We start from the raw sequence: 12818 nt of genomic DNA on the forward strand, positions 1-12818 counted from the left end.
TTCTTTTTACAACTGGAAAGATTATCATTTTCCTCTTTTTTTTTTCTTTTTCTTTAATTTCTAACTTCTTGAAACGTTCTTCGGAGATCATATGTGCTAGAGGAGAGAAAATGGCTGAGACTATCTTTAACAACGATATGCAGCATTAAAATCAAATAGTTAACAGTAAATTAACAATTCCAAGAATTTCAGCCACAAATATTTTATTTTCAGCAAAAACTTTCTTGAAGAAAAACTGTCGCAGCAAAAGAATATGCTCATAAGTCTTAAGCTACACAGAGAAGTATAAAATGAAAATCTTCATGTGGAGTAGAAAATGAAACATTAAAAAAAGAAGAAAAAAAAAAGAAAAGAAATATACATTCTTACCTAGTGCTGAGCTGAGCACTTAAAGAAAAAAAAGTTACAACTGTTCAATCACAATTTACCATGAGTCACCAACAAAACTGGAAAAAAAAAGAAGAAAAGAAATCTACAACAAGGCTATACAGACTTTCCAGTCACAAGTCACAAACATAATTAGAGAAAAACCCACACAGACAACAATAAAGACGGAGTTACCTGCCAAGATCTCCCGAAGAGAAAAGCTTTTTGTCGTCAAATGTTCTCTGCTGGACCGCTTGATGTCAAACACCAGGGTGGCCTCCGGAGAAATGCCGTGACCCCGGTCCACCTGGAAAAACAAATATTGCCGTAACAACAACGACACGTTAACAGTCACCCATCTCATAACTCATTCTACTCCAGGTACGAGTTAACGTGTACCATGATTACATCCCCTGTGGACCAGGTACAAGTATTCTCGTACCAACACACTATTCTAATTTGTTCATTCTTGTTTGGTACAGTTGGCATTCTAAAATGAACTGTTTAACTCTCTCCATACGAACGACGAAAGAGACGACGTTAACAGCGTTTCACCCCAACTACCATCATCAAAATATTGCAAGCGGAACGCTCTTATACTGAAGAGTTGAATGTTGACAAAGAATACCACAATTCTGACAACGGAAGTTAAAGGTTGGGTCATTGAGACACCCACAGGACATCCGAGGGGTATGTGTAGAGGAGAAGATAGGACTGGCCGTACTGAGTGAGTTAATGGATTCCGGAAACATGAAAACGAAACTTTGTTTGACCAATTAAATCAACAAGTCTCTATCGGTTTTCGCTGCTTCAGCGAATCATCCTGTTTTTTCTGCAGTAGTCTCATGTAGTTCCCAAGGAAGTTGTAGCAGGCATGTAGCAGCGCAGGCGCAATAGCCGAGTGGTTAAAGCGTTGGACTGTCAATCTGAGGGTCCCAGGTTCGAATCACAGTGACGGCGCCTGGTGGGTAAAGGGTGGAGATTTTTACGATCTCCCAGGTCAACATATGTGCAGACCTGCTAGTGCCTGAACCCCATTCGTATGCATATGCAAGCAGAAGATCAAATACGTACGTTAAAGATCCTGTAATCCATGTCAGTGTTCGGTGGGTTATGGAAACAAGAACATACCCAGCATGCACACCCCCGAAAACGGAGTATGGCTGCCTACATAACAGGGTAAAAACGGTCATACACATAAAAGCCCACTCGTGTGCATACGAGTGAACGCAGAAGAAGAAGATGTAGCGGCGGGGTAGAAAGAGTTAATGATAGTAATGTAGACTGATGCTTTCACCTCCCAGGCAGGGAGCTTGTAGCATTTACAATAAAAAGTTTTCCAAACATTAACATTCACAAACTATTTCTTACCATTTAGACAAACAGCACATACCACTGACACAGCTGTAATGGCCAAGTGCTTGTGTTTGTTCCAATGTCTTCTTATTTCAAATTGTGGAATGCTAACAAGGTAAGTTTCTTGAATTCCAAATCGTTCTTTCTTCTTTGCTGCTCCTCGCATCTGGAACAACCTTCCTCATCATATCCGTGCATCTGATTCTATTTCTGCTTTTCGCTCATCACTAAAAACTCATCTTTTTAAAACCTATCCATAAGCACTCTCAGCTTCCTTGTTCTCTAACACCACCCATGTCAGCTCACTCTGGATGTATGTAGAGTGGGAAAGGGAGAGTGTATGTGTGTGGGGGGGTGGGGTGGGTGGGGGGGTTGAGAAAGAGTGGTCATGAATGTTTTATGTAACTTGTAATATTTTTCTTTCATGTAAAGAGCCCTGAGCTCTTAGAGAGAAAGGGCGCTATATATATAAATGTACATTAGTATTATTATTATTATTATCTGGGTTGCACAAGTGACTTAAAGCTAAATTTGCTTAGAGTAAAGAATGTTCCAAAGCCAATGGATCGCTCATGCAAACCCAGCCCTGACACACACTACAGCCTAACAGCACTCTGTGTCATATTCAAATTAATAGATTTTCATTTACAAATTAGTTAAGCAGTCTTCTCCTCGTATGCTTCCACTTAAATTGTGTTTGCTAATGTATATGTCAAGGTAGTTCAATTCTACTCACAGCAGAACAACTTAAGGACAGGCATTCAAACCATTTCAATAAGTTAAAAAAGATTTACTGATTATCAGGCAGTTAATCTTCTCGATAGAATACCACCAAAACAGATGAGCTAGCCTAAAAATAGATCTGTAAACTGTGAACGCACATTTAGCATCATGGCTTCAGGTCCAGATGTTTTAGTCACTGAGAAGAAACAAAATTTGTAAAACAACATTTTAATGATAGCTAAATGAGCAACTGACTGACAGAAAGAGATAAGAAAAAAGAGGAGAAGGAGGGAAAACGAAAAACAATGGAGAAAGACAAAAGAAAGGGAAGAAGGAACAAAAGAGAGAAAACTGTGAAAAAAGAAACAACTGGAAAAATTAAACAAACAAAATCCACAGAAAGAGTAAAACAATTAATAAATCAGGGGGGGGAGGGAGGAGTGAGTAAAGAGTAAAATGGAAAGAAGAACTGCATGATACTCGTATAAAGAAGGAAAAGAAAACAACAACAACACAACAAAACCTTCACTTTCTCTGCGCTGACTAGCACAACAATTCACCTCAAACTTGATGTCGAACAAAGCCCCTGAAGGAGGCACGTGCTTGGACTTGCCGATGACCCGGGACCCAGAGAACAGACTGACTCTGCTGCCAGGACTGTAACAAGAATTCAATTCAGTTGTAACTAGTTTGTGCATTGTTTAAATCCTTGAGGTTGAAAAAAGGTTAAAGTTTCCTGTAGCTTTTCACAGCCACAGAGGCAGTGAATTTATAATCGCCGTGTCCAGGGCTCCGCACAGGAAGACAGGGCCCAATCCTCTCCTTCTGCCCTTTTAACCTTCCCCAGCTAAAATGAGACACCCTTTCACATCAGTGGAGTGATGGCCTACAGGTAACGCGTCCGCCTAGGAAGCAAGAGAATCTGAGCACGCTGGTTCGAATCATGGCTCAGCTGCTGATATTTTCTCCCCCTCCACTAGACCTTGGATGCTAGTTATTCGGATAAGATGATAAATCAAGGTCCTGTGTACAGCATGCACTTAGCGTACGTAAAAGAACCCACGGCAACAAAAGGGTTGTTCCTGGCAAAATTCTGCAGAAAAATCCACTTTGATAGGAAAAACAAATAAAAAACTGCACGCAGGAAAAAATACAAAAAATAGGTGGCGCTGTAGTGTAGCGACGCGCTCTCCCTGGGGAGAGCAGCCGGAATTTCACACAGAGAAATCTGTTGTGATAAAAAGAAATACAAACACAAATCTGGGTGAAGTGAGGAGCCAATTTTGCCATGGCACCCCTCAAACCCAAGCCAACGCCAAAAGCAAGACAGGGTGGACAGCATATTAAACACAATAAGAGAAGAGTGGAGCGCAATGCAAAATACCACAATGAAAACAGATCATGCTTTCATGTCCCTATATGCCCATACACCCTTTTATATCAATGCACATCAACATGTAACACAAACCTTACAAGGGTTACAATGATAGTGTGTAACATGTGACATCAGTGTGCATGGACAATAACAGTGAGTGTGCACAAAAGCTTCATCTACACACAGCCTTTCTCTCCACCTAACTCTCTCTCCCTTGCACACAAACAGACACACAGAATCAACAAAAAGTTCAGAGAGGAGTACATATACATCTATACTGTCCCAGTTTCCCAGAATCTGAAAAACGTTAACTGTTTCTGTTCAAAACATGTTTATCTTTTTGCTGTTCCAGTCAGTGGGATTCTCACACTTTGGTCCGATTAGTGGACCTGTTAAATTTTCATCTAATTCATTACCTAAGTTCTCATGGTCTAAACACTGGCCTAATACTGTAATAGCAAGTGCAACTGTTTAAGTGATGCTACATGTAAGCATACCATTTTTGAATGCCAGTGCACAAAAGTGTTATCTACAGTCACTGAGAATGTTGATGTTTTTGACTGTTTACATTCATTATTAGTTGTTTCTCTTGTTAGATTAATAATTTCCCATTTACAAAGTCCATTACATAATATTCTTTAATTGTACTTCTATTTATTTCAAATATTCATCTCTGATTCTACCCTCCATCTATTCTGTTTCCCCCAAACTCACCATACAACTCCCCACCACCCCCCACCTCTCATACGGTTTCTTTTATTTATTCATAAATAATAACATCTAAGTGTCAAAATGAATACTTAAATGTCGACAATCACCAGTATGTGTGACCAAACTTTAAAAAAAAAAAAAAAAAAAAAAAAAAAAGAAGTTCCTTGTTCTCCTCCTCCAGTTCCAGTTTCCTAGACATTGAAAGACATTAAATGTTTCTTTGATTAAAGAATAATAAACAAATAAATAAATAAAAAATCTTCACTGTTCCAGGAAACAACAAAAATACAAAAATAAATAAACAGATGAAGAAACAAACAAATAAATAAATAAACAAAACTACTCACTGTTCCAGCCTGACTTTGCAGTACACATCCTCTCCCCCTGCGTCCAGACCGCGAGCCTTATGCACCGTCCCGGTCACGCTGAACAGCTTGTCCGACATCGACATGGTGCTGTCTGAAAACAAAAAACACATCCAGAATTTACACAACCACTTCCATCCCGGAAAAATAAAACAAAACAAATTCAAACTGCCCAAAGACAAACCAAGAGTATAAAACAGTACATAGCTTATAACTGTGATGTTATTATTATCATTATCAGTATCTTCATCTTTTTTGTGGTCTCAGTTGCGTGCAAAATCACAGACCACACACTTTCACTCTTTTTATATATATATATTTTTTATCACTTTATCTTTCTTCATTGGACAAAAACATACAGAAAAAATTATTCTTATTCTTATTATCATTATTATTATCATTATTGTTATTACAATCATCGTTATCACTGTTTCATTGTTATTGCTCATGTTGATCCTGTTGGAACTTATCTTCCTTGCACAATCATGCTGCATGTACTGCACTTTCTTGCGCTTTTTGAATAACCATACTTTATTTCTACAAATACAGCAATCACAAACAATATGATTTTGTACAATGCTAGCTCTCTTCCTTTCTCTTTTGAGATTATTACATCAAAACGCTTTCTTATCAAAAGTGTTTAATTAATTACAAAACTATGTGGCATAAATATATGTTGTTTGGTTGTAGTGGTTTTTTTCACACGAGGGGAGTGGGCTTGTTTCCTTATTTCCAATAAATAATGTAAAAATGTCTTCAAATCAAAATGTATGACCAAAGAAAACTGTATGGCAAGAACATAATTTATGTCCCTTTTTCATGGGGAGTAGGCAGTTTGCTTTCTCCACTCTCACAACCACTCCTTCCAAGTCCAAGATGCACAGTTGCACCAGGCTTTATAGTTCTGTCCGAGTCACACTGCCAGCAGTTCACTGGGAATCACCATGTCAAGTCACCATAAGGCCACCCACAAGTTAAGTCCCTTCACTGCTGGTGTTCAGAGGAGCCTGCTCTGATTTAACACACACGCGACATGACTACCCACTAAGTATACCATCTGGTGACAGTAACTGCTTTGCTGCTGAGCTGAAACTGAGTCTGAATGCCTCCACTGACAACTGCCAGTGCAGAATGGTAGGAATCAGAGAATGACAATCAGGAAGTTGTGAGATCTTCCTCAGTGTTTGTCGGCTGAAGCTCCCACATTCACTCTGTAGGTTTCAAGTGCATGACCACCTTTTTTATGGCAGCTATGCTCCATTTTCAGGGATGAGCATGCTGGGTACGTTCTTCTTTCCGTTTCCAACTGAAAGTGGTTAAGGGGATTGTTAACATGTGCATTTCACTTTCTGCATGCATACACACATGAAGGAGGTTCAGGCACTATAGCAGGTCTGATTATGTGGGAGATTAGAAAAAAAATCTTCAAATTTTCACCCCTAACCCACCAGGTGCTATGACCGTAATTTGCACCACTACACTTAAACTGAAAGTCCAATTCTTTAACCACTCAGCTGTTGTGAGTTCAGTTCCAACAGTAGTCTAAACTGGTTAACTGTGCCACAGACTAAAATGGTAAGAGGGACCACACAGGTGAATGCAATCCACTTCAGGGATGTTCTTTTGAAAGTGCCACAACTTCACATCTAACATTATTATAAAAATCCTTCTTTTTTAAAAAATAATTGTGCAACCACTGTCCAATTGTGCGGCTGTTAACAAGCATAGATAAACGATGTCCTGCATTAAACTGTATATGGAAGCAATGCAGAGCAAAGCTATACAGCAAAGCAACTTCTTATGTATCAAGTTACATATCCACATTTTATAAAGCGTAACATATGATTGATTTATGTTTTCTGAAAAAATAAACGTTGGAATTGATGGATGTCTGCTAACTAATTTCCTGCAAATCACAAGATGACTTTCCATGCAGCTTACACCAATGGGCACATACTTTTACATACCTGTTGAAAATGACAGACTGCATTTTATCACATGATGTGAAAGAATACAGATTAGACTGTCTTGTCATCACTGTTTGCTCTCTATATGACATAATGACACTATCATATCATCCTCTAGTCATAATCTTTTTTAATTTAAGGGAAGCATATGAAATACAAGACACAAGGAAAAATTGTTGACGTTTGCTGTCAAAACGGTAACATAATTAATTAGAACAATGCAATGAGGCAAAATGATTAAGGAAATAAAAATACAACATGTATTATTACACTGTATACCATGCAAGTTCCATGCAACTTCTTAAAACATTAACAATGACAACAGACCACAATGAAAAACAGATTAAAATCTACACAAAAACATCTTGCATTGCAGTGCACAATGAATATGAAAGGCAATTCTGAAATAAAGCTTGCATTCTACTTTTTTCAACACACACACACACACACACACACACACACACACACACACACACAAGAAGAAAGAGAGACTATGAAAGGAAGAAATAATTTTCTGCATGATTGCGTGCAATATTCTCTCACAAAGTCAGCCAAAGAAACCTGTGCATGTCAGATAATGAGAAACAAAGAAAAAGACAGACAATAGACTGGCAGACAGAGAATATCAGCTATCATACTCTACATCTAAAATTATAAATCAACATGTTCAATAAATGCACCAACATAATGTCTTAGATTTTTTTTTTGGAGCCAGCTTGCTAAATTCACACACAATGTATTTAGCATTTATTGATTGATTTATCTATTTATCCATATTCATGAATCTCTGAATGAACTGTGCACTTATGTGCATTTATCTTTACTTTTAAAATCCAATAGATATATATATCCTCATGCAAATATTCTAATACAAACCTGCTAATTATTTGAACCTGTGAGTGCATGTCTGTGTGCGTGAGCCTGAATGTAGGTGTGTGTACATGTGCACTGTGTGCATGTGTAACTGCGTGTGTGTGCGTGTGCGCGTGCGTGTGTGCGTGTGCATGTGCGTGTGCATGTGTGAGCATGCATTCACACCTGTATATCTCAATCTGTATCTCGTTGCACCTGTGTATCTGACCATTTGTGTGCCAGTCTGCATGTTGCAATGCTGAAAATCTGTATCTACATCTCTGTTAATGATTGCCATAGCAGCTGCAAGTTTGGCACTGATTTATTATCTAAGACCTCAGCTTTACAGTCTCTGAGTGTTCAGCAGTATGCAGCATATCTTTCAACAACAAAAATCAGTTGCCATGCTTTCTAAACATCTATATGATTAACAATCATGTCTTTTCCCCCATTTCTGGCGTAGGGATTTACACAGAAATAATACAGACTCATGTCTTTAAAAAATACATTGACTAACTAAAAGAAAAAATCTGAATTACGTAAATTAAAATCCCAAAATTGAAATTAATTTGCTTCTTCTCATGAATCCAATAGTTTACCGTATTTATCAATGGCAATAATACATCAGCCCAATTACAACTCATTCGCAACAGTATATTCAGAAAGGAGGAAGATAAACGTAGGAGAAAATGAAACATAGGGGATGACAAAGGGAAAACATATTTGAAAAGAAACAGCTCAGCTGTTGAAAACTGAAGCCACCAACACAGGCAAAGAGACATAACACAACAGCACAAACATAATCATTCAAGCTGCAGCAGTTGCAAACTGCACATCTATCCAACCACATCTTAAGTACAATGTGCAAAAGAATAACCATAATTAGAGAAATAATCTGAGAATATTAGTCAGGCAAGATAATTCTGAATACACACAGAATACAACGAGACAACAGTGTGTGCAGAGATGAAGGGGAGGAAAAATCAGAAGAGGGGTAGGAGGAAAGGAATGAATGAATGTCAGCAACAAAATAAATGCAGAAAGGCAACATTCTTTGTCTTCTTCGGAAGACTTAAAAGTAACTGATGTTGTTGTTGTTTTTATGTATTGTGCAAGTTACTTTCCATGCAGGAGAAAGATGGTAGTAACTTTGACGGATTAACTTTTTCATAAGAATGATGCAACTTCTCGTTTCTGGAATTATGAAAGCTTTTTTCAAGAAAGATATATGAATTATTTTTCTTATCTGGGGAAGCTGTAAATACTTTTCACATTTTTGAACTAAGCAATTGAACTGAGAAAGATTCAGCACATTTCTATGTAAAGAAAAAATAAGTTACTTTTCATTGCTCAAAAAGATAGAAAAGGCATTCCATTTATGAGAAAGATATACATTATTTTCAAGTTCTGATAGTGATGGTATTTAAGAAAGACAGAGTTTATTCATTTGTAAAAAAATCGGAAACAGCTTTCTGTTTGTGAGAAAACTGGAAGTTGCTTTTGTTACCAAAATAAATGACAGTCAGTCTCAAAGAATGATGAAACTGCCTTGTTTCTGATGAGTATGGAAGTCACTTGGTCTTCTGAACAAGAGTCGTTATACTTTACTCAAGAAAAACAAGAGAGGAAAAGCTCTTTTTCTGTGAAAAGAAAAAGTCATTTCTGTTTTTGAGCAAGATGTAAGTCAGTTTATGTTTCTGAGACAGATAAAAGGTACTTTCTTTCTATCCAACTCTGTTTCTAGCAAAAGATAGAATAGAATTCACTTCCTGATTCCAAGAGAGGCAGCAGAAGTCACTTTCTATTTCTACAAAAAGAATTTAATCATTTTTTGCTTCACACAAAGATGCGGTCAGATTCTGTTTAAAAGAAAGAATGTTGTAACTTTCTTTTTACATGTCATTTTCTCATTCCATGGAAAATGCAAGTCATTTAGAAAAAAAACAAAAAACTTTCCGCTTCTGAAAAAGATAGAAGCATTTTTTTCTTTTACTTCTGAGAAAGGTAGAAATCAATTCAATTCTGTTCGTAAGCAATATGAAAATAACTTTCCATTTCTGATGATGGCTGGGATGACTTCTTTTTTTTGTGAATAGAGGAACAAATGAAGCAGAAATTTTGTTGGTAGCTACATTTCCAAATTTCTGAGTCTGAAAGAAGAGAGCAAACATTTTCTGTATCTTAATGGGATCGGAGTCACAAAGATGAAAGCCACTTTCTGGTTTCTGAAACAGATGGCAATCTCTATTTTTGAAGAAGATGGAAGTTTTCCTTATTTGTTGGTTCAGGAAGATGAAGGTAATTTTGTTCCTGAAAGAACTGTTTACCAAAAAAAAACCAAAAAAAAACCCAAACAAACAAACAAAAACTGTAAATGATAGAAGTCACTTTCTTAGGAAGAGGAATGTTGCTTTCTGTTTAAAATCAAATAAACAAACAAACAAAACAGGGAAAAAAACCCACCAACATTAAAAGCATAAGCTGAAGTATGAAGGACTTTCCATCCACTTGAAACATACTTTTAATCCATGAACATGCTTGGAAAGCATGTGCTTGCTGAGTGAGAGTGTTTCCATGCATGTACAAATATCATGTAAGCACATGTTTGCTAGTCTCATCTGGTTGCCTGAAATTATTACTAAAAAAAAAAAAGGAAATATTCTGTGCAGAGCCAAGCACACACAGTATATGAATTCCTCCAAATTTTCTATGATAAAAATAAAAAAACCAACCTCATGCATATACAAAAACAGATTTTTGACACAAGATCTTTCCCCAAAGTGTACTGCAATCAAGAATGACACTGCTACCCCCAAAACTCCAAAGAAATAAGAAAGAAACCAGTAAATAATTTCTACAAAAACAACAAACAAACAAAAATGGATGGATGGTTGAATAGATGGACCACTGGATGCATAATAAATGAATATCTAAAAAATGATGGATGTATAAATGCATGAATTTCAATAAACTGGATCAATAGATGGATGGATGGGTGGGTGAGTGGATGGATGAATAAATGATTTTTTTTTTAATTTAAAACTGATGGATGGATGTACAAATGAATACACAGACAATTCAAACAATGATGGTAGAATGAATGGATAAATGTATAAATAAATGAAATCTAAATCATGAATGGATGGATGGATGGATGGGTGAATAAACAAACAAGCAAAACAAGTTAAGAAATACAAACCTTATAACAAAAAAGAAACAAACAAACAAAAAAACAAAACAAAACAAAAAAACCCACCCCCAGAACATACCTGACATACCCTTTGCAATTGCTTCAAGGAGATCAAGGGGACAGGCATAAAATAAAAGAAAAGTTTCTGGTTAAATCAGGCACCAAACATACCAGGCAAAAAGTCCACTAAAATATGACACACAATACATTAAAGAGCACTTTTTTTTTCTTTTGTCCACAGTTGAAATCATGCTGGACTCTGTGCAGACAGGCTTACCAACTGTTTCAGTCGTTGTGTTCAGCAAGTCGCTGTCACCTTTTTCATCTGAGGTTAGTAAAAACAAAAGCAAGGTGACAAAACCAGAACCAAATGTACAACTTGTGAGAAGGCCAAAAGCAAATGAATTAAAAAAACAAAAACAAAAAACAAACAAAAATTATTATCATGGTGTGAAAAATAAAAAGACAAACAATTAATAAAAAATGAAGTGGTAAGTCAAAACCACATAACTCGATTAAACTTTCATGAAATAAGTGACAAACCAAAACCAGATTAGCAACTCATTGAACTGCCATGACACTGTAAACCAAAACCAAACATAAACAACTTGCTCTGTAAACAAACAAAAAAAAAAAAGGTGACAAGCCACCAAAGAGCATCTGTGTAAGCAAAATGTTATCTTGGGGATAACAGTTAGAAAAAAAACTTTTTTTTTTTAAAAGAGCTGAAACCAGCAGAATGAAAGGCCAACAAATGTACACCACCAAGTCAAAGTACTGATAAGGTACTTTACAAGTTACAACTGGATCAGCTACGTAAGCGTAACCGCAGATTATATACATCATATACAAGAGTCAATCCCACGCACAAACACACACACACATGTTGTTACCAAAGTCTTGTACATCTAAATACTTGGTCTCTTGAGTCTGTCCACAAAACATACAATTATTTTGAGGTGCTTTGATTTTGACTGGATATAGTGTGTAACATATCTATCTTAATTTTACCCAAACTAATGTGCAGTAAGATTATCACCAAAAAGGAATATGAACAACTATATATGGATATGTGCTGGAATAATGGATAACATTACACTAATGGGACTGTGCACAATAGAATAAGCCCAAAACAAGCAGCCCACAAAAACGGACTAAGAAACCAAAAGCATCAATGGACCTATATATCTATATTCACAAAGGATGCTGTTGGCATTCTACAATCTATTTAATGAAAGGAACAATAATACAATAACTCTTTGGTCATTATGAAGAATGCCAGTGGTGCAAAGCTAAAAATAATCAGTAACTGGAATGCCATAATCCACATCCATAATTTTTAATATTCATGACTAGGACTTCACCATTTGGCACACCCGTAATGTTGAACACTCATGACAAGGAATTCCCCATTAAGCACACCCATGAATTCAAATATTCATAACTGGGCAGGCCATCACCATAAAACACCCTTGCAATTTTGAATATTAGCCTTCACCCATAATATTCTGACAATGAACACCATCAGGTAAACCCATAATTTTCAAAACTCATTACTGGACCATCACTATTATACACTCCCGTAAAAAAATGTGAACATTGATGAATAACCCTTCAACAAGAGACCCAGCTATATTTCTTTAATATTCATGACTAGGACTTCACCACTGAATACCTATACATTTTTGACTCACTTGTGTAAACAAAGTGAGTCTATGTTTTAACCCGGTGTTCGGTTGTCTGTGTGTGTGTGTGTGTGTGTGTCTGTGGTAAACTTTGACATTGACATTTTCTCTGCAAATACTTGGTCAGTTGACACCAAATTAGACATAAAAATAGGAAAAATTCAGTTCTTTCCAGTCATCTTGTTTAAAACAATATTGCACCTCTGGGATGGGCGCAAAAAAATAAAT

General features: G+C 36.6%; 1 protein-coding gene across 6 annotated transcripts in view; it reads right to left on the minus strand.

The window, feature by feature from the left end:
- Positions 1 to 12818, minus strand: part of LOC143295798 (extended synaptotagmin-1-like) — an 89870-nt gene that overhangs the window by 13067 nt on the left and 63985 nt on the right. For 4 of the 6 annotated variants that reach the window (XM_076607423.1, XM_076607420.1, XM_076607419.1 and 1 more), the window contains 4 exons: positions 11183 to 11230; positions 4879 to 4990; positions 3006 to 3102; positions 562 to 673 (listed from right to left, as the gene is read on the minus strand). In XM_076607423.1, the coding sequence (XP_076463538.1) occupies positions 562 to 673; positions 3006 to 3102; positions 4879 to 4990; positions 11183 to 11230 (369 nt within the window). The remainder of the gene's footprint in view (positions 1 to 561; positions 674 to 3005; positions 3103 to 4878; positions 4991 to 11182; positions 11231 to 12818) is intronic. The other 2 variants (XM_076607422.1, XM_076607421.1) reach the window with 1 other exon arrangement.

The sequence above is a fragment of the Babylonia areolata genome, chromosome 21 (assembly GCF_041734735.1).
Source record: "Babylonia areolata isolate BAREFJ2019XMU chromosome 21, ASM4173473v1, whole genome shotgun sequence".
Taxonomy (NCBI): domain Eukaryota; kingdom Metazoa; phylum Mollusca; class Gastropoda; order Neogastropoda; family Buccinidae; genus Babylonia; species Babylonia areolata.